General features: G+C 45.2%; 1 protein-coding gene across 1 annotated transcript; it reads left to right on the plus strand.

Moving 5' to 3' along the window:
* The first annotated feature begins 277 nt into the window (after window positions 1-277).
* On the plus strand, window positions 278-14,245 carry sncga (synuclein, gamma a). Its single transcript, XM_048563795.2, has 5 exons — window positions 278-692; window positions 4,355-4,396; window positions 4,493-4,620; window positions 9,654-9,749; window positions 13,768-14,245. Exons 1-5 carry the CDS (start codon window positions 572-574, stop codon window positions 13,777-13,779), a joined length of 399 nt encoding a protein of 132 aa, XP_048419752.1. The 5' UTR covers window positions 278-571; the 3' UTR covers window positions 13,780-14,245.
* Window positions 14,246-19,694: the final 5,449 nt, after the last annotated feature.

Consider the following 19,694-nt stretch of genomic DNA (forward strand, 5'->3'; position numbering starts at 1 on the left):
TTAATTTGTAAAGTGCTGATATCCTCACAATTGAACAACATCAGGGAGTACGCATCCAAAACTCAGTGTTTTGTTATACATGCAGATCTTGATGTTTTATAAAAAAAAATGCATCCCTTGTTTGTGAATTGACTGGGGCTCCAGCATTGGTACTCTGCAGTACTGGAAAATGATGGCAGAATTCCGTTCCTTTGCAGCTTTCAGCTGCAGAGATCTACCAGCCAATGCTTTTGGTTCCCTGGACCCTGTACAGAAAGGACATCCAGCCCATCGGTCTCCCTCCCGGATCAATGTCATTAATATTGCAGCAAAGGATATTCGTAGGCTCTGCGTGCACTATTGACAAGGCACCTCATAAATAGGGCTGGCAAAGGCTGGGAGCTTCATCATTCAGTGCGGGGACACACAGAGAGAGGGAGAGGGAAGGAGGTCTGCTCGAAGGGAGAGGGCTGCAGCAGCAACCGCAAGCTACTCGAATTGGTGCTGAGGAGCTGCAGCAGCTTAGTGTTCAGCTGAGAAGCACTCTCAGCAGAAACGGCACTTTGCTAACAAGCAGCTCAATATACCCACCATGGACGTTCTGAAGAAAGGTTTTTCGTTTGCTAAGGAGGGAGTGGTGGCTGCAGCAGAGAAAACCAAGCAGGGCGTTCAGGATGCTGCAGAGAGGACGAAAGAAGGAGTGATGTATGTGGGTAAGGATGACACACAAACTGCAGCTTAACACATTACACAGAGATGGACTTTTCCGGGGTACTTTATTTTTCTCATGCGGGAAGTTTTATTTTTTCTTTCAAAGCGGGGGGGGGAGAGGAATTTTATTTTGCAGCTCTGTGGGAGGTGACAACAAATTGAATCAATGAAGCAAAGTTTAGAAGGAACAAAGGGAACAGCTAAATTAAAATGGGTAGGCTGGAACTGCTTTTCAACATTTCTCAAAGGTGATGTTCAACTTATCGCAAGAAAGGAAAGGATCCCCTCCCCAAGAAGTGCTGCAGAGTGGGAATGGTGCATTTTACTTCCTCAAGTGCCCTGAGCCTTCTCCAGGTCGTCTTTACCTCCTGTCAAGGCAGAAGTGCATAGGGGCTGCTGAGGGAACACGACACCAGCTCCCTTTAGAACAATGGGACCAGCTTTCCCCTCGCTTTAAACGCACTGGCAAAATCTCCGTCCTGTTTTCCGGGATGCTCCAGGTCCCGAAGTCTGGAATGGTGCAGTGGCTGTGATGGAGCTGAGCTTCACGGGGAGGTGCTGTAAGTATACAAGTGAGTACTATGGCCATAAAGACAGTACAGTGTTAAAAGGGGGGGGGGGGGAATCATCGTAATAAATTGCCTTCAGGACCAAGAGTGAGAGTATTGTCGGTGAAACTTCCAGATGTGTCTCGCAATTTGAAATGCTCACTGGAATTAGACAGGAATTCTCTTTAGGCATTGCCCCAGGGAGGGATATAGTAAAAAGATGGAGATTTTAAGGGAGAATGGGATTTCTATTGCCCACAATTAAAGAATCTCACAGCTTTATATTCAGCACAGAGGAGAAAACACAGGCGTGCCGCAAGCCCTGACTTTGTAAAAGTGCTCAAAATTTTCATCTCCAGAGCCCTAGTATGAGCTAAGACCAGGAGAATGACTGAATTCTGGCTGGGCTTTATTCCCCAGAAGATTCTGATGACCCACCATTGCAGCACTCTGTGTCGACTGTCCAGCTCTGCTTACCTGGACCATACCATGCACCAGGGGTCCCTGCCTGAGTGGGAGGTGCATCCAGCCTCCGGTTTACACCCTCACAAGCAGGTGGGCCAGGATTGCCTTTGTCACGGATGTAACAGCGGCTGACCTTGTCACTACCAGGAAATAGACAACACCCTCCCCCAGAAAAAAAACACGATATCGTAATATAGTTTTGATAGGTTTGCCTTGATATTCGACTTTTATTACGATTGGCGGCTGCCAGTGCTAATGTTGTTTAAACCGATCCTTTGAAATAACAGGGAAGAGATTTAAGGAAGGATGCTGTGAACACCCTGTGCGTGATGAAGGAATGATCTTGGTGCTGTAACCAGCCAGTTCTGGAGCTGGGGGGAGGGGGAACGGTTGATGCTCAGTCCTGGCTATTAGCATACCTATACTGCTGTGTACTATTTCCATTCAAAGTCTCTCTCACAAGGAGAGTTTCCCCAGACTGTCAATTGTCATTAAACCTTGGGAAGAAACCAGCATCAAGACTAAAGCACCTGCAAAACAAGCAGCAACACAATGACTAAGATAACAAGGTGTGAAGCTGGATGAACACAGCAGGCCAAGCAGCATCAGAGGAGCAGGAAAGCTGACGTTTCGGGCCTAGACCCTTCATCAGAAATGGGTTAAAAAATAAAAAAACCGGTTCATTACGCAGGACATTTGATTCCCCAGAGGGCAGAATTAGCGAGGCAGAGAATTCTTTTTGAGGGGTCTGGAGTTTGCAAAGAGACAGAGGGATGAGACAACAGAGATGATTAGAATATGAAGGATTGGGACTTTAGAATAAATTGGTGCGAGACAGAAAATCAGTGCCGATCATTAAACACGGGTGGCTATAACTTTAATGCACCATGATCTTAAGTTAGAGACAAGACATTCCTAATTCAGCCTGTACATTAATTGAGGTTAATTCACATCTCGGTGTGGTGTTGAAGCTGTCATATCCTGCTCACAGTCTACGCTATCACGTCCCTGTCCAGCAGTGATGCGAGTAACTGTTGCACAGTCACATATTAGCTCACGTGACTGAGATATGCCAAATATTACATTAACAAACCTACTGAAATAGTAATGCAGTTTTAATATTCAACTGCTGAAAAATTATTTTTAGAAGCTATTTAAAAAACCTTTCATTCCACAAAATGCTGTGGTTGCTCGTATAAGAGCAAATAAAGCCACGGTAAACACCAGAGATCAGATGGCAGCTGTCGAGAGAAAAATTAAGTTAAATTTTCAGGCTAATGACCTTTCATTATTGCATAATGCATCTTCCCGAAGCAGGCATGGGATGGTGACTTTGACAGCCCATGGAGGAGTGGGTTGTGCCCCCAGCAAGGCTAGGTATTTCCATGTGCCAGCCAAGCTCTTGGACACGATTCAGAAAAGAAATGTTCTGTCAGTACTTCAAGTTTCTTCAGTGCTTCGGCACTCCGAGATCTGAGCAGCAGAAATAGCATCATCACAGGTAAAATAAAATCCACAAAAGTCCATCAAATTAGGAAAGGGATTTCCAGGTTATTATAACAAGGGGCAGTTCCCATTTAACACTCAAAATCAATGTAGCCATCCAATGCGTCATGTGACTTCAACCAGCACCCCGTCTAGTGGTGAAATGATGTCATGACTCCTTAGCGCTTCAGAATAAAAGCATCAGGCGGTACCAGCCCATGTAGATTCTGATGTGTGATGCTCGCCAGAGGAACGGTTCAGGGTCTGTGTGTTGTTCAAAAAATGGAGACCTATTTGAAGATGTATCCTTCAATATCGAGTCAACGCAGGTTTGGTTTGTCTTGAAGTCCTTCAGTTGAATCGTGGCTAATCTTTTGGTGCATCATTCAAGGGGATACTGTTAGGTCAGAAGTTTATACTGGCCCCTGGGACTAGGCTGGCTGTTGGGGCAAGGGCAAAAAACTAAGGTGGGGTCTCTGTATCTGCTGCTTATTCACCTCCACCAGTGTACTAGCAGCAACAGGCTCAGTGTCAGCTAGTCTGCCCATCTTCCAAACAATATGGGTGCTCTTAAGTGAGTAATTAATGATCACCTAAAGCCTTTTCACTCCACTGGTATTTTACCAGTATCCGTGTGAGCCCATGGCAGGTGACAAGGACCTGGTAGCCTGAATACAAGCTTGGTTGGCTGAGTCCCCTCTCATCAGACCTGATTCCCCACCCCCTCACCCCTACCACTTGCTGCATCTCAATCACACTCATCAGAGTCCTGACCTATTCTAACAAGCCCCCACCCCCACTACCAGTACCAGCAGTGGTCACTGCTCCTGGTACCACTGCTAGAAAGGAAAATCAAATGGCCCTCTGCTGAGCTGGCAGCTCTTGGAGGTGGGATATTCTGCCTTAGTAAGGGTTGGACTGGCAAGAGAGTCTATGGCCCTGAGTGAAGTCTTTGCTTTTGCTGATGGAGTAATAGAATCTCTAGATAATTATGCCCCTTGTTCGAAGTGAACACCTTAGCCAGACTGTGGGGAACATATATTGGAATAACATAGGACCATTTCAAAACATGTGGTAATTCTATGGGACACAGGAGGTGCTGTCCCATCCCCAAACACATTTTTCAGCCGCACCATTGTAACTTTTTTTTTCATCTTCCCAACCAGGCACCAAAACGAAGGAAGGAGTTGTACAAAGCGTGAACACAGGTAACAGATAACAAGTGGAGGTCACTGGAACAGCCATTTCCCTGCTCTCGACCCTCAGGCTGTGATGTTAAGAATTCTCTCTCATTTCATTGGCAGTGGCTGAGAAAACCAAGGAGCAGGCACACGTGGTTGGAGGGGCCGTGGTGGCTGGAGTCAACACAGTAGCCAACAAAACAGTGGAAGGTGTGGAGAACGTGGCAGCAGCCAGTGGGGTGGCTCATTTGGTGAGAATGAGCATTGTTTATTTGGGTTAGAAAAACCTGACTGCTTTGTCATATTCTGTGCAGCCTGGCCCTCTGGACTACAGGTTCAGTGACATTAGCACCATGTCACCGTCTTCCCCTAAATTGGTCAGTGAGTCTGTAGCAAGAGAACATAAGGCAAAATGAGAGGAAGCTGGGGCAGTGTAGGTAGCCCTTTAAGACCATTTATTTGTTGATGCTATCTGCTACCTTTAGCTGATCTTTCTACTGATGTAATAAGTCCTCAAATTTTACCCCAGCCCTGGTGTGATGACCATTTGAGTGAGTGTGGCTCAGGGATAGATATACTGGGGACACTGATTTTCCAAATCATTACTATCAGTGAATTCACAAAATCATCTTTTGTGAATGTTTCTACTAGAGCAATCAACTATCACTGCAGTCTGTTGATGGAGTGAAATTTTGAAGATACCAATATATTTCTAATATTAAATATATAAGAACTAATCTTCTTGTCTGTCCTGATTAAATTGTGTACTAATTATTGAGGCTGTTAAACTGCTCGATCAATTATAAACAATTTAAATTGCAGAGATGGAATCCTGTAGAGATTGAAGGAGGAATGTCAGACACTGGTTAGAAAGCTGGCGAAATGCCATGTCACCTCTTTTTTTAGAATGGCATGGGGCCATCAGGCACTTAAAAGACCAGCTGCGTGCCCTCTGCTGCAACTCAGGACCCTGAGGTTGGTACCCGCCCCCCCCCCCAACACCCACTGGCCAATCAGAGGTCAGCAGCTGTTCTACACTGTCCACCATCACTGGCTGTCACTGGTGCTACATGCAAAGCCTCAGGCTGAGGTGGGACCCAGACACTGGGGAGTGAAAGAGGGTACTGAAAGGTAGGAGTGTCAGCAGCAAGGGGAGAGAAGTAACTTATTCCCAATACCAGGTCCCTCACTCAGGTTCTGAACCTGGCCACAACAGGCTTAGTTTTGGATTGGAGGAATGTATCACCTTCTCTCTCTAATGAGAACCAATTCCCAGTTGTCACTGTAAAAGACCAGGCATTGATTTGAAGGGAGGTTCAGGAGGGAGGAGGAATTGGAAATTGTCAAATTACAAAAGAAAATGAATATGCCTTTTTCCTGGCCCCCCCATGAGTTTGTGTTGAATAGTGTTTGATTGGCAGCAGATCATTTAGTGGGTGCTGCATGAAACACTGGCAGAGACAGCTGTGCTCAATGCCAGTTTGTAATGTGGCACTTTAATCAAGATAGTGGTTCCTTTATTGACACATGTGTACAATTGGACAGGACACCAACCCGAAGAAGGAAACACTCGCCAAGAAAATTGTGATTCGCCACCATCCCAAGGCAACTTAACTCCGGTCTGGGCCTAACCCCACATTGTTAGTGATGTTTATTGCTTGCAGAATGACAGAGGTTACTTTATTGTTGGGAATATGTCAAATTAAGATTGTACATACACCAGCAGACTTTATCCTGCTGTTATGAAGAAGTGTCACTGGAACCCAAACTCCGAATTCTCTCCACAGATGCTGCCAGACCTATTGAACTCTTCCAGCAATTTCTGTTTTTGTTTCCACTCCCCCTCCCATTCTTTAGATGACATGTCCATCATGGGCCTCCTGCAGTGCCACAATGATGCCACCCGAATGTTGCAGGAACAGCAACTCATATTCCGCTTGGGAACTCTGCAGCCCAATGGTATCAATGTGGATTTCACAAGCTTCAAAATCTCCCCTTCCCCCACCGCATCCCAAAACCAGCCCAGTTCATCCCCTCCCCCCACTGCATCACTAAACCAGCCCTGCTTGTCCCCGCCTCCCTAACCTGTTCTTCCTCTCACCTATTTCCCCCCTCCCACCTCAAACCACACCTCCATTTCCTAACTACTAACCTCATCCCACCCCCTTGACCTGTCCGTCTTCCCTGGACCGACCTATCCCCTCCCTACCTCCCCACCTACACTCTCTCCACCTATTTTCTTTTCTCTCCATCTTCGGTCCGCCTCCCCCTCTCCCTATTTATTCCAGAACCCTCACCCCATCCCCCTCTCTGATGAAGAGTCTAGGCCCGAAACGTCAGCTTTTGTGCTCCTGAGATGCTGCTTGGCCTGCTGTGTTCATCCAGCTCCACACTTTGTTATCTTGGATTCTCCAGCGTCTGCAGTTCCCATTTTCTCCGCTTTTGTTTAATCTGCTTTGTGTCTGAGGTTGTTGGGGGCAGAGAGATGATGGGGTGCTGGTACGGTGTTTAATGCAGCCACCGGATGTAATTCAGTTGAGGGTCAGTCTTGCTGCTTTCGAACCCTAATCCAGGGGCTGCTGTTGCTCTCTCCTCGAGATGTCCTTGACAAAGCTCTGCATTATTCAGCACGCACCCATTCTGCGGGTGTGATACTTTTGCAGAAGTTTACTGCAATGCAGATACCGTAGTCATGTGGGAGCGGTGCATTGGCCTGCTTTCCCCTCCCCTCCGAGCACATTGTCCTGCCAGTCTGTCCCGTGCTTTTGCTGAAATGAGATCTGATCTCTAAAGCAGGGCTGGCGAGTGAAATGTCTGCAGCACAATCCAAGCTCAGGAATTACTGACGCAAGCAGTTCTTAAAATAGCCCACATCCAACTTGGTCACATGAGGCTGAGCTGCAGACCTCCGAGCAGTTTCCCCGGGGTTTGGTGCTGAACTTTCGACAGTCGCTCGTTCCTAAAATGTCACCTACAGTTCTCTTACTGTTACAATCAAAGCGAGCATTGGGCTATCGCAGTTAAAGAGCAGGATCAGTGCTGGTCAGGGACCAGGCCAGCGCAGTTAATTCGCCACCTCCTCCGATGTCAGATTCCGGGGTGTATCAGTCCGGGTACAGGGGCTAGCTAGAACCCTAACTTCTGATTTAGAAGGTTGTGGGTTGAAGTGCCCACTTCACAGACCTGAACACAGAATCCAAGTCGAATGTGTCTCTCAGCCTGCAAGAGAAGTGACAGTTTTCAGTTGAGAGATTAAAGGGAGGGTCCGTGTCAAAGATTAAAAAGCTATTTAATCGCAGTGTCCTCCAGTAAAGTTTCTGATTTTTGGACCTTACTGTGAACAAATTGGCTTCTTGTTTCGGTTGCAGCAGTGGGTTCACTTCAAAAGCAGTTCATTAACTGTAAGGCATTGTGGGACAGTTTTGGGAACATGCAAGTCACGATTGAACATCAGAAGTGAAAACTTCTCTACCTGCGATAGGAGTCTGAGATGAACACTGGAACTGGTTACAATCAATGGGAGTGGAAAGTGGGTACTTAACCATAACAACAACCTGTATTTAGATAACCACATGCAAAATCACAAACGGCTCTGTGGAAAACCTCTTGAGCTTCATCTTGGAGTTGATTTTCTTTTCGTTTTGCAACATTGGCTAAGAACTTGTCGTCTTGTTAAGAGCTTCTGTTAACCTTCAGCTCCAACCACTTTTACCCAGAAAATAGCTTCAAGTATGAGCAGAGGCAGAACTATGGGGTGGCTGGGACTTTGGTGAATGTTGAAACCGTGTACTTTAACTGTTTGATTTGCTGCAGAGCTGAGGGTCGGGGTTAGGAAACTCAAACTGGCATCGTGTGTTCACAAAATCAGATACAGTTTGGCCATAAAGCAGAGCCCCCTTAATTCTGTATTAATAATATTGTACTGCCCCAATCAGAGAGGTATGGCCTCATTGCACCAAAGTTCCCTCTGGGCCCTTCCCAGCAAAATTGTAAATAGGGGATCCGTGCTAGAATCCATGATTAAGGTGGTGGTAGCAAGTCATCCTTGCCACAGAGAGCTGTGGGAGCGGGCTTCCTGTGTATATTTATGGTTGAGATAGACTGATCAAGAATCTATCTATCTATCAGGGAATCAAGGGATATGGTGAAAGGGCAAGAAAGTGGACATGAAGAATGTGATCAGCCATGATCCTGTGAATGGTGGAACAGGCTCAAGGGGCGGAATGGCCTACTCCTACTCTAATTTCTTATCGTCTTATGGACATTTTTTTAAAATCCCATTAATCAGGCAGAGTTAACATAGTTTTGTGAAAGGGAAATTGTTTTTGACAAATCTATTAGAATTCTTTGAGGATGCAACAAGCAGGATGGATAAAGGGAGACTGGTACTTGTCATGGGTTAAGAATGTATAATCTCATTTCTTTGTAAAGGAAGAACTCAAAACTTGCATTTATGTACATCTTTTAGAGCAACTCAGATACAACAATTCATTATTTCAAAATGGCATTTGCCATTGCTTGTAGCAAATGTGGTAGCTGTATTTCAAATGGCGAAGCCCTTTATACATGGCTAGAATGGATGACAAGTTCATTTAATTCTGGTGGTTTTGGTCAGTGGAAGAATGTTGGTAGGTCACCGAGCAGAGGGAACTTGCTTTGAAACTGGTTCAAACCCATTGCGGGGTGTAACAGCAATTGACAAATCCTCTGTACCTCTCATTTCCTTTCCAGAAGTACACTGATATGGAATCATCCCATTCTATTGAGTCCTTCTCAATTGTAAATTTAATAGAATCATAGAACCCCTACAGTGTGGAAGCAGGCCATTCAGTCCATTGTGTCCACACCGACCCTCTGAAGAGCACTCCACCCAGACCCAACCTCCTATCCCGTTCCTGTTCCTGTAACCCTGCGTGCTCCCATGGTTAATCCACCTTCGCTGCACATCTTTGGACTGTGGAAGGAAACCCACGTAGACATGGGGAGACTGTGCAAACTCCACACAGACAGTCACCTCAGGGTGGAATCAAACCCATAGCCCTGGTGCTGTGAGGCAGCAGTGCTAACCACCGAGCCACTATTCTGCCCCGTGTGTCCTACTTTAGGGTGATTCATGTGTTCCTGCTATGGATATAACATTCATTAAAAATAATGAAGCTTCTCATCTTTCTATCACAATATAAGATCTTGGCATAAAGGAGATTGCCAGGTGAGTGCATGCAAAGCTACTTTCCTTTCCTGCATTAGGATGCTGACAACAACTTGTACGGTTCTGTCTTGCCAGGATGAATTTGGTCAAGAAATTCCTGCTCAACCGGTGGCTGAGGGAGAACAGACCCTAGAGGAGCAACTGGTGGAAGCTACAGAGGCCACTGAAGAGGTAGAGTACGGTCTCCAAGGAAGTCTTGAATCACCCTTTCCTTTCTGTCCTTTCTGCAATCCCTAAACATGTGATTTTTTTTTCCCCTTTCAGTGCTTCCACAACACAACTCTTTACTCCATGCACTCCTTCCCTTATGTACTGACTTGTGAACTCTCCCCTTTCTTAGTTCATGGATAGATTTTTACAGTATTGTGCAAATCCAGGTAAAAATGGTAAATCTTGCATGTTGGGGTGTCCATTCTGGAGAGGGTGTTACAAGGTGATATTTAACAGAAGCATTTGACAACAGAATATTCCATGAAATAAAACTGGAAATTACTCCACATTGTCAACCCCAAAAGCCATTAAATTCCACAAACTTTTGAGAAGACTGCGTCATTTGAGGTTCACTAAGAGCATTAAGGATGCCATCAAATTAAAAGAAAGATATAGAATACTGTGAAGATTAATAGCAGCATCTTAAAAAATAAGAGTAGCTAATTTGAACATTGCGTTCTTGGTTAACAAGGAAATGGAGTACGCTATGAGAAGTATTTTGATCAGTCTTCACAGTTAAAGACACAAAAAGCATTCTCTGGTAAAAGGAAAGCAGGGGGCAAAAAGGAGTGAGGAATTTAAAACAGTTATAATTATGAGAGCAGACGCACAAAAATACTAATGGGACTGATGACCTGTTTCCCAGGGACGTAAAGGAGAAAGTTGCAGAGGTAACAGATGAATTGCTTGTCATCTTCTAGAATTCTCTAGATTCTGGAAAAGTCCCACTGGCTCGGACAAATACAAATCTAACCCCACAGTTCAATTAAGGAAGGAAAGATAAAGCAGGAATCTTTACCTGGTTATTCTAATATCTGTTAAGGAATTGCTAGAATCCATTAATAAGGTGTTCGTAGCAAGTCATCCTTGCCACAGAGCTGTGGGAGCAGACTTCCTGTGTATGTTTATGGTTGAGATAGATTGATCAAGAATCTATCTATCTAGCAGGGAATGAATCTTAAGTCATCCTTGCCACAGAAAGCGGTGGGAGCAGACTTCTTGTGTATGTTTAAGGTTGAGAGATGTTCTTGATCAATCAGGGAATTGAGGATTTGGATGCAAGGGCAAGAAAGTGGGCATGAGGAATATTGGATCAGCCATGATCCTATTTAATGGTTGAGCAGGCTTAAGGGGCCGAATGGTCTACTCCTGCTCCTATTTCTTACAGATATTTAGAAAATCATATATTAGTCAGGCAGAATTGACATGGTTTTGTGGAAGGGAAATTGTTTTTTTGACAAATCTGTTAGAATTCCTTGAGGATTCAACAAGCCAGGTGGATACAGGGGAAATAGTAGATGTCATATTGTTAGATTTCTAAAAGGAATTCAATTAGCGGCCACGTAAAAGATGACTGCACAAGCTTAGAGCTTACAGTTCCTCACAGGTTATTAGTTGGAATAGAGCTTTGGCAAACTAACAGCAAGTAGTGTCAGGTATCTGAGTCTAACTGAATTGACAAACTGTACATGTAGAGTATCACAGAGATCAGTGTTGGATACTTAACTATTTCCCATTGTTATTAATGACTTGGATGAAGAGACCAACTAGGGGGGTTTGTAGCTAGAGATAATAGGAACTGCAGATACTGGAGAGTCCGAGACACCAAAGTGTAGAGCTAGATGAACACAGCAGGCCAAGCAGCATCTTAGGAGCAGGAAAACTGACGTTTGGGCCTAGACCCTCTTCTGATGAAGGGCTAGGCCCGAAACGTCACCTTTGCTGCTCCTAAGATGCTTCTTGGCCTGTTGTGTTCATCCAGCTCTACACCTTGTTGTCTCGGGTTTGTAGCTAAATTTCCTGCTAATATAAGGATAGGTTAGAAACCAAGATGTGAGGAAGATTCAAAGAGTCGGTGAAGAGTTATAGATGGGATAAGTGAGTAGGCAAAAATTGGCAGGTAAGGTGGAAGTTGTGAACTTTGGAAGGAAGAACAGAGAAAAGCAGAATAATATTTAAATGTAGAGATGCTGCAGAATGTGTCAGTGCAGATAGATGTGGGTATTCTTGTATATGAATCAGAGAAAGTCGGCAAACAGGTACAGCAAGTAATTAGGAATACATGTGGGACGTTGGCCTTTATCGAAATGAGGTCAAATGTGTGAGTAAAGTGTTTTTACAGCTCAACAGGTCATTTGTGAAACTGCATTTGGAGCACTGCGTATACTTTTGGGAGACTTTGTAAGAAAGGATGGACTTAAATTAGAGGCATTTCAGAGAAGGTTCATAAGACAGGATCCTGAGATGAAGTGATTGCCTTAAGCTAGATGAGGCGATGTAATGGAAGAGTATATTAGCTGTAGTTTCTGATGTTCCCTTTGTGAAGATGGACCAATATTCAACCGCACCATTAGAAAAACACATTATCTTTCAGTTTTATAATTCAATATGTTTAACTTTTGTTGTTCTACCTTTTCACAGAACTTCTTTTTGTTCCACCATCTGTTAATTTTATCTTGGACCTTATCCTGAAATCTTTCGTAATTTAGTTGTAAATCTCATTGCTGTGGGAATTCCGTCCCATTGTTTGCCTCAAATCTAACTGTTCCTTTCCTCTCAAGGTTCCTCTACCTTTTATGTACTTCTCTTTCAATTTTTACATCTGTATTTAATGGATTTAATATCACAGCAGATTTTTGGCACTATGTTGGCACTTCCATTGTAATATGGCAGCATGTCAATGCCAGCTGGATTATAAATGCAGGCACCATGAGTGCTTGCATCATCTTACTGCTAGTGGGAGGTTGATTCTGTTGTCAGTAGTGCTGTACTTTATGTGCAAACAGCTGAGGAATGTGGTTTTGAATCTCCTGCACAGCTCACCAGCAATAATCGACACCCAGCCTCAATAGGGGTGGCACGGTGGCTCAGTAGTTAGTACTGCAGCTTCAAGCTCCAGAGACCCGGGTTCAGTCCCAGCCTCGGGTAACTCTGTGTGGAGTTTGCACATTCTCCCCGTGTCTGCATGGGTTTCCTCCAGGTGCTCCGGCTTCCTCGCACAGCCCAAAGATGTGCAGGCTAGGTGGATCGGCCATGCTAAATTGCCCATAGTGTTCAGGGGTGTGTGCGTTATAGGGGGATGGGTTTGTGTGGGATACTCCAAGGGGCGTTGTGGACTTGTTGGGCCGAAGGGCCTGTTTCCACACTGTAAGGTATCTAATCTAATCTAATATCATGAACAGGTACTCTCCAGCAAAGGACAAACTCACTTTATCTTGTTTTACTGAGTGTGGGGCTGGATGAACACAGCATTGGGCTGCAGGGTTGGGCCTCCTGCAGTGCTACAATGATGCCACCCGAAGGTTGCAGGAACAGCAACTCATATTCCGCTTGGGAACCCTGCAGCCCAATGGTATCAATGTGGACTTCACCAGCTTCAAAATCTCCCCTCCCCCCCCACTGCATCCCAAAACCTGCCCAGCTCATCCCTGCCTGCCTAAACTGTTCTTCCTCTCACCCATCCCTTCCTCCCACCTCAAGCCGCACCTCCATTTCCTACCTACTAACCTCATTCCGCCTCCTTGACCTGTCCATCTTCCCTGGACTGACCTATCCCCTCCCTACCTCCCCACCTACACTCTCCTCTCCACCTATCTTCTTTTTTCTCCATCTTCGGTCCGCCTCCCCCTCTCTCCCTATTTATTTCAGAATCCTCTCCCCATCCCCCTCTCTGATGAAGGGTCTAGGCCTGAAATGTCAGCTTTTGTGCTCCTGAGATGCTGCTGGGCCTGCTGTGTTCATCCAGCCCCACACTTTGTTATCTCGGATTCTCCAGCATCTGCAGTTCCCATTATCTCTGATCACTCAGTAACGCAATTAATTCTATGGACTGAGCTGCTGAGAATTGAAGTCCGTTCACAAATAACCATTATAGTTACAAGTTTTTCTGTGGTTGCACACCAGAATATATCACCAGGTTTAGGGTGTCTATCTACAAGGTGGTCTATTCTAATATGTTGTTTTCTCCCCCTTCCTACAGACTGGAAAATGAAGAGCTATCGATTTTTCAGAAGATTCTGGGGACACTTCCCCTCTCCCCTAAACTTTCACACCAGTGTTGCCATAAAGAATCGAGGATCACAGGCGTCAAGCCTCTTATAGCTAATTGTAAAGAAGGGGAACTGTCCAAAGCCTACTTGTTTCCTGTCACCACCTTACCATCATTCTGTATGACCTACTGTGGTCGCCAATTTAACAAGAGTCCCGTTAAGTAACCAACTTTGAGCTGCTATTCACTTTATCATGTTCACCCTGAAGTCAATCACCTGTGTGTCACCATTCACCTTTGTAACAGCACTTTGTGTCTCCATAGTCTGCTTTTGGCCACCTAATTACATTGATGGTTGTAACTTGTGGTAGTGCAGTGCATGCTGCCTGCGTAGCTTCGTGTGTTGGCATTTAACACGTGCAGATTTTATAACAAATATGAGAATTAAAATAAAACTTTAATGGAGGTACTGCATCATCTCTTGATAGTTATTGATCTCCAGTTTATCTCTAATAATGTAGATTTATCATAGTATCCCTACAGTATGGAAGCAGGTCATTCAGCTCCTCCAAAGAGCATTCCTACCCTTTTCTCGTAACCCCGCATTTCCCATGGCTAATCCACCTAGCCACACATCCCTGGACACAATGGGTAATTTACCACGGCCAACCCACCCAAACCGGCACATCTTTGTGACTCTGGGAGGAAACACATGCAGCCACGCGGCGAACATGCAAACTCCACACAGTCACCCAAGGTTGGAATCAAACCCGGGTCCCTGGTGCTGAGGCTGACAATTCTAACCACTGAGGCTGACAATTTATTGATCACTCAACTTTGCTAAAGTTGATACGTAGATATGTAGAAGATAGGAGCAGGAGAAGACCATTCAGCCCTTCAAGCCTGGTCCACCATTCATCAAGATCATGGCTGATCGTTCAACTCAATAGCCTAATCCTGCTTTCTCCCCATAACCTTTGATCCTATTTGTCCCAAATGCTATACCTAGCCGCCTCTTTCAATGTTTTGGCATCAACTGCTTCCTGTGGTTTTAATTTGTCAATGTTTGAACTCTTCAGTTTACTAGTGATGAATAGCTCCTCTCTTGTCTAGGCAGCCTCGTTAGATATAGGACAAAAACATATCTCCATCCAGCACCCCCAGGGCGGACAGGGAAAAACAAGGAATGGTCTCAAATCTTTCGCTACTCCCACCTCTGCTGCGGAAATGGCAAGAGCCCCATATTGCCCCTTGTGAGGGAGGTCTGCTGGGATTCATGGACTCCCCTGGCTGGGCTAAGGTGAGGGTCTTTGGAAGCTGCCAGCAAAATGGAGCTTTGCCCATTACATGCTCATGAGAGCAGTGGTACCCAATAATACACTCACCCAAGACCCAGGATCAACAAGGGGCCTGGGCTAAAGTGAGTGAGTGCAGAATTGGGAGGGGCCGGTGGGGTTGAGGTTTGAAGGATAATTATTGCAGGAGAAGGGAGAAGTAGGGGGTCGACAACAAGCACAAGGAGTTGACTCTTGGTGTGTCCCTGACCATTCTCTCATTCCCAAAACCAAATCTGTCCCTTCCTGATTCCAAGTCTTTGGATCCACAGTGAATACCTGATGACCAGAGAGGTCAAGGGAGCTGCCCACCATAACTATTAGTGTTTGTTTCTCAACCTGTGTAAAGACTGCTGACATGGAATAGTTACATTTGGCTTGGAGAAAGCATTCAATCAATCTGGAGTTGGTGGGATATAACATCTAAAGATCTACGCACTGATGTTGACCATTAATGAGAGTTCATTCTACTGCCTGGGGCAGTGTGCCAAGGTACTTGGGGCTCGATTGCTGATACTGAAGTCCACAGCTGTCTGGTCTTATTGCCTTCCGAATAGGAAAGATGTTGTTAAACTAAAAGGGGTATAGAAAAGATTTACAAGGAATTTGCCAGGACTGGGAGTTTTGAGCTATAGGAAAGGCTGGATTGGCTGGGACTTATTTCCTTGGAGCATCAGAAGCTGACGAATGACCTCATAGAGGTTTATAAAATCATGAGGGGCATTGATAGAATGAATAGCCAAGGTCTTTTTCCCAGGGTTGGGGAGTTCAAAACTAGAGGGTTTAAGGTGAGAAGAGAAAAATTTAAGAAGAATCTGAGGGGTGATTTTTTTCAAGCAGAGTTTGGTGCATGTATGGAACAGAGGAAGAGGCCAAAGGATTTAGAGGGATATGGGCCAAATGCTGGCCAATGAGACTAGGACGTTTGGGTTGTCTGGCAGGCATAGACGACTTGGACCGAAGGGTCTGTTTCTGTGCTGTGAGACTCTATGCATCTATGACCTTTGAGCCTTGCTGCGGATAGAACAACATTGTAAAATCCTGAAGTCTGCTTATCATCATTGAGTGTTTCCATGGTCAGATTCTAAATTGACTGGCACTACTTGCTGTAGCAACAGTGAGTTTTAAATCATTTATGGAATGTGGGCTCAACCAGCATTCATTGCCTGTTCCCAGATGCCATTGAGAAGTTGGTGGTGACCTGCTGCCTTGAACCGCTGCAGTCCATGTACGTAGACCCATAGCACCGTTAGGGAGGGAGTTCCCTGATTTTGACGTAATGACAGTGAAGGAAGAGTATTATATTCCCAACTCAGGATGGTGAGTGGCTTAGGCAGGAAATTGCATGTAGCACTGTTCAGTGAATGCGATGTTATTGGCTGGGCCGGTATTTATTGCCCATTCCTAGTTGTCCTGGAGAAGGTGGTGGTGATCTGCCTACTTCTGGCTGAAGATTGCTGCGAATGCTTCAGTCTTATCTTTTGCACTGCTGTGCTGGGCTATTCCATCATGAGGATGTGTAGAGCCTCCTCCTCTAGTGAGCTGTTTAATTGTCCACCACCATTCATGACTGGATGCTGCAGGACTGCAGATCTTAGATCTGATTTCTGAAGAAGGGTCTAGAGCCGAAACGTCAGCTTTCCTGCTCCTAAGATGCTGCTTGGCCTGCAGTGTTCATCCAGCTCTACACCATGTTATCTTAGGTCTGACCCGTTGGTTTTGGAATCGCTTAGCTCTGTCTATCACTTGGTGCTTATGCTGTTTTGTATACAAGTAGTCTCGTGTTTGTAACTTCACCAGATTGGCAGCTCATTTTTGGGAATATCTATATGCGACAAATGACAACAACTTCTGGTCACCAACCATTTTAAATCTTTCTCCCACTCCCTGGGTGACATGTCCAACCTGGGCCATCTCCAGTGTCACAATGACGCCACCCACAAATTGGAGGAGCAACACCTCATTTTCACCTTGGGAGTCTAATGGCCTAAACATGGAATTCACCAGTTTTAACATCTATCCACCCCTGGCCTCAACCCATGACTAACCCTCCCTCTCATCCCCACCTCCTTGAACTGACACAACCTGTCCATCTTCCCTCCCACCTATCTGTCCTTCCCATCCCACTGACCACTCCCTTCCCGCATGCACCTATCAGCATCTCACCCACCTTCCCCAGTCTGACCCCTCCCCTCTCTTTTTATTTCTGAGCTCCCTTGCTCCTCCCCCATTTCTGAAGAAGTGTCCTGATATGTCAGCTTTCCTGCTCCTCTGATGCTGCCTGGCCTGCTGAGTTCATCCAACTCCACACTGTGTTATCTCCAACTCCAGCATTGGCAGTCCTTGTTATCTCAGTGATTGAGAACACCACTGTGAAGCCTCATTTTTGGGTAAGCCTGGTCTTGCTCCTGGCAGGCATGCCTGCCTCCTAATGAAACTAGGGTTGATCTTTTGGCTTGATGATAATGGTAGGGATAGCCAGGCTCCACCATTACCCTGAACGTACTTGAAGTTTAGCATTTATAATCTCTTTCTCATTCAGACTGTGCAGTGGTTATTCTTACTGACACATTGTGGATGAATTATTTGAAATGGATGGATTGCTGGTTCCCTCACCACCTACTGCAGGCTCAGTCCTATTGCTATGTCCTTGGGGACTCTGCCAGCTCGGTCAGTAATGGTGTTACTGAGCCATTCTTGGTAATGGACATTGAAATCCCCTGCTCAGAGTACGCTCAGTGTCACCTTCCGTGTTCTCTCTACATGGTGATCAATAAGGAGGAGCACCGATTCCTCAACCGAGAGGGGGAACAATACATGATAATTAGAAGGAGGATTCCTTGCCCATGTTTGACCTTATGTCATGATACTTCATAAGATCCAGAATCATTGACTCAACAATGTACCTCCCTCCCACACTATAACGTTACGCTGTTATCTCGGTTGGATCTATCCTGCTGCTGGGACTGGATGTATATGCAAATGGTAATGATAATGTCTGGGATGCTAGCTCCCCTGATGGGAAGATAATCATTGAACAACATAGACAGGAGTTATATGGCAGGACCAGGCTGCAATCCCAAGGCATCTGACTCCAAGGGAATAGCCTTCGCACCTTCCTGCTACCCATGCCCTTTGTGATAGCCAGGTTGACAGGGGCTGGGCTGCTGTTAATGAGTCTTAATGAGCCTCACTGAGTCGCTGCAGTGCATCTTGTAAATGGTACCCACTGTAGTTTTACTACATCGGTGGTGAAGGGAGTGAATGTTGAAGCTGATTCCAACCAAGTGGGCTGCTTTGGTTTAGGTGCTTTCAAGTTTTTTCAGTATTGGAGCTGCACACATCTGGGCAAATGGCGAGTATTCCATCACACTCCTTACTAATGCCTTGCAGATGTTGGACAGAATTTATGGAGATAGGAGGGTGAGTTACTTGCTGAGGAATTCCTAGCCTCGACTTAATCTTGTAGATACAGTATTCATATGGCTGGTCCAGCCCTGTTCTGGTCAATAGTAGCTCCTGGGATGAGGATGATGAATGTTAATGCCCATAATTCTCCTGGTCTGAGCTAATCATATGATCTGGATAAGCACCTAGCTGGCATCTGTCACATAACACTTAGAATTTGGTTTATTGTATGTACTTAGGTAGAGGGCTACGTAAGTACAACAAAAAGCGTACAAAGTTGCCATTTCCAGCACGATCTTAGGTACAACGATACCTAGGTATAAAATCCTAAGTATAAATTAGAAAAATGAAGAAATAATGTTGTAAGATCTGCATTATGGTCCTTCTAAAGCTCAGTATAAAGATACCTAGGTGCAAAACCTTAGGTATAAACTAGAGAAATAAATAAAGGGAAAAGTTCAGCATTACAGTCCTTACAAACCAGGAAGTCCACTCTGGGCCCCCTCAAGGCGGGGAGTCCATCGAACCCTCTTACATTGGGATTGAGGTAAGTGGCAAAGAGATAAGGGAACTAATAAGGGGCTTTCTTTGGGATTGAAGTGCATGGGAAATGGAGAATTGGCAGTTGGATTTTTTAAAGTCCAACAGAGGGCCTCAAGGAAAGTAGAAAATTAAAGTCATCTCATGACAATCTCTGTCTTCACTCTGGTACAGTCATCATGACGGAGGGAGATTCCAGCAAAAGGCACATGGCCAAGTTTCCTTGAGCACAAAAGCTGACGTTTCGGGCCCAGACCCTTCATCAGAGAGCCTCTGATGAAGGGTCTCAGCCCAAAACATCAGCTTTTGTGCTCCTGAGATGCTGCTTGGCCTGCTGTGTTCATCCAGCTCCACACTTTGTTATCTTGGATTCTCCAGAATCTGCAGTTCCCATTATCACTGGCCAAGTTTCCTTGATGTCTCTTGATTAGTCACATAAAGCCAAAAAAACAGAGTTGGGGAAAGGAATGTGGTCTGGGAGCAGGTAGGTTTGAAATGCCCCATGCCTCTCTATTTACATTCTTATGATACTGTGAAGAACCCATTGTGTCTGGATCACAGAAACCCTTGGACAGAGAGCATTAAAGACCCAATACTGTGATCCAATTCCTCTTTCCTGTATTCTTGTCTCTGAAG

The sequence above is a fragment of the Stegostoma tigrinum genome, chromosome 37 (assembly GCF_030684315.1).
Source record: "Stegostoma tigrinum isolate sSteTig4 chromosome 37, sSteTig4.hap1, whole genome shotgun sequence".
NCBI classification, from domain to species: domain Eukaryota; kingdom Metazoa; phylum Chordata; class Chondrichthyes; order Orectolobiformes; family Stegostomatidae; genus Stegostoma; species Stegostoma tigrinum.

Excerpts from the sequence above, each read along its gene's own strand:
- sncga (XM_048563795.2), top strand. The coding sequence starts at position 572 with ATGGACGTTCTGAAGAAAGGTTTTTCGTTTGCTAAGGAGGGAGTGGTG. Across the intron at positions 4,397-4,492 it reads TGTACAAAGCGTGAACACAG|TGGCTGAGAAAACCAAGGAG; the intron begins GTAACAGATAAC and ends TTTCATTGGCAG. Across the intron at positions 4,621-9,653 it reads CCAGTGGGGTGGCTCATTTG|GATGAATTTGGTCAAGAAAT; the intron begins GTGAGAATGAGC and ends CTGTCTTGCCAG.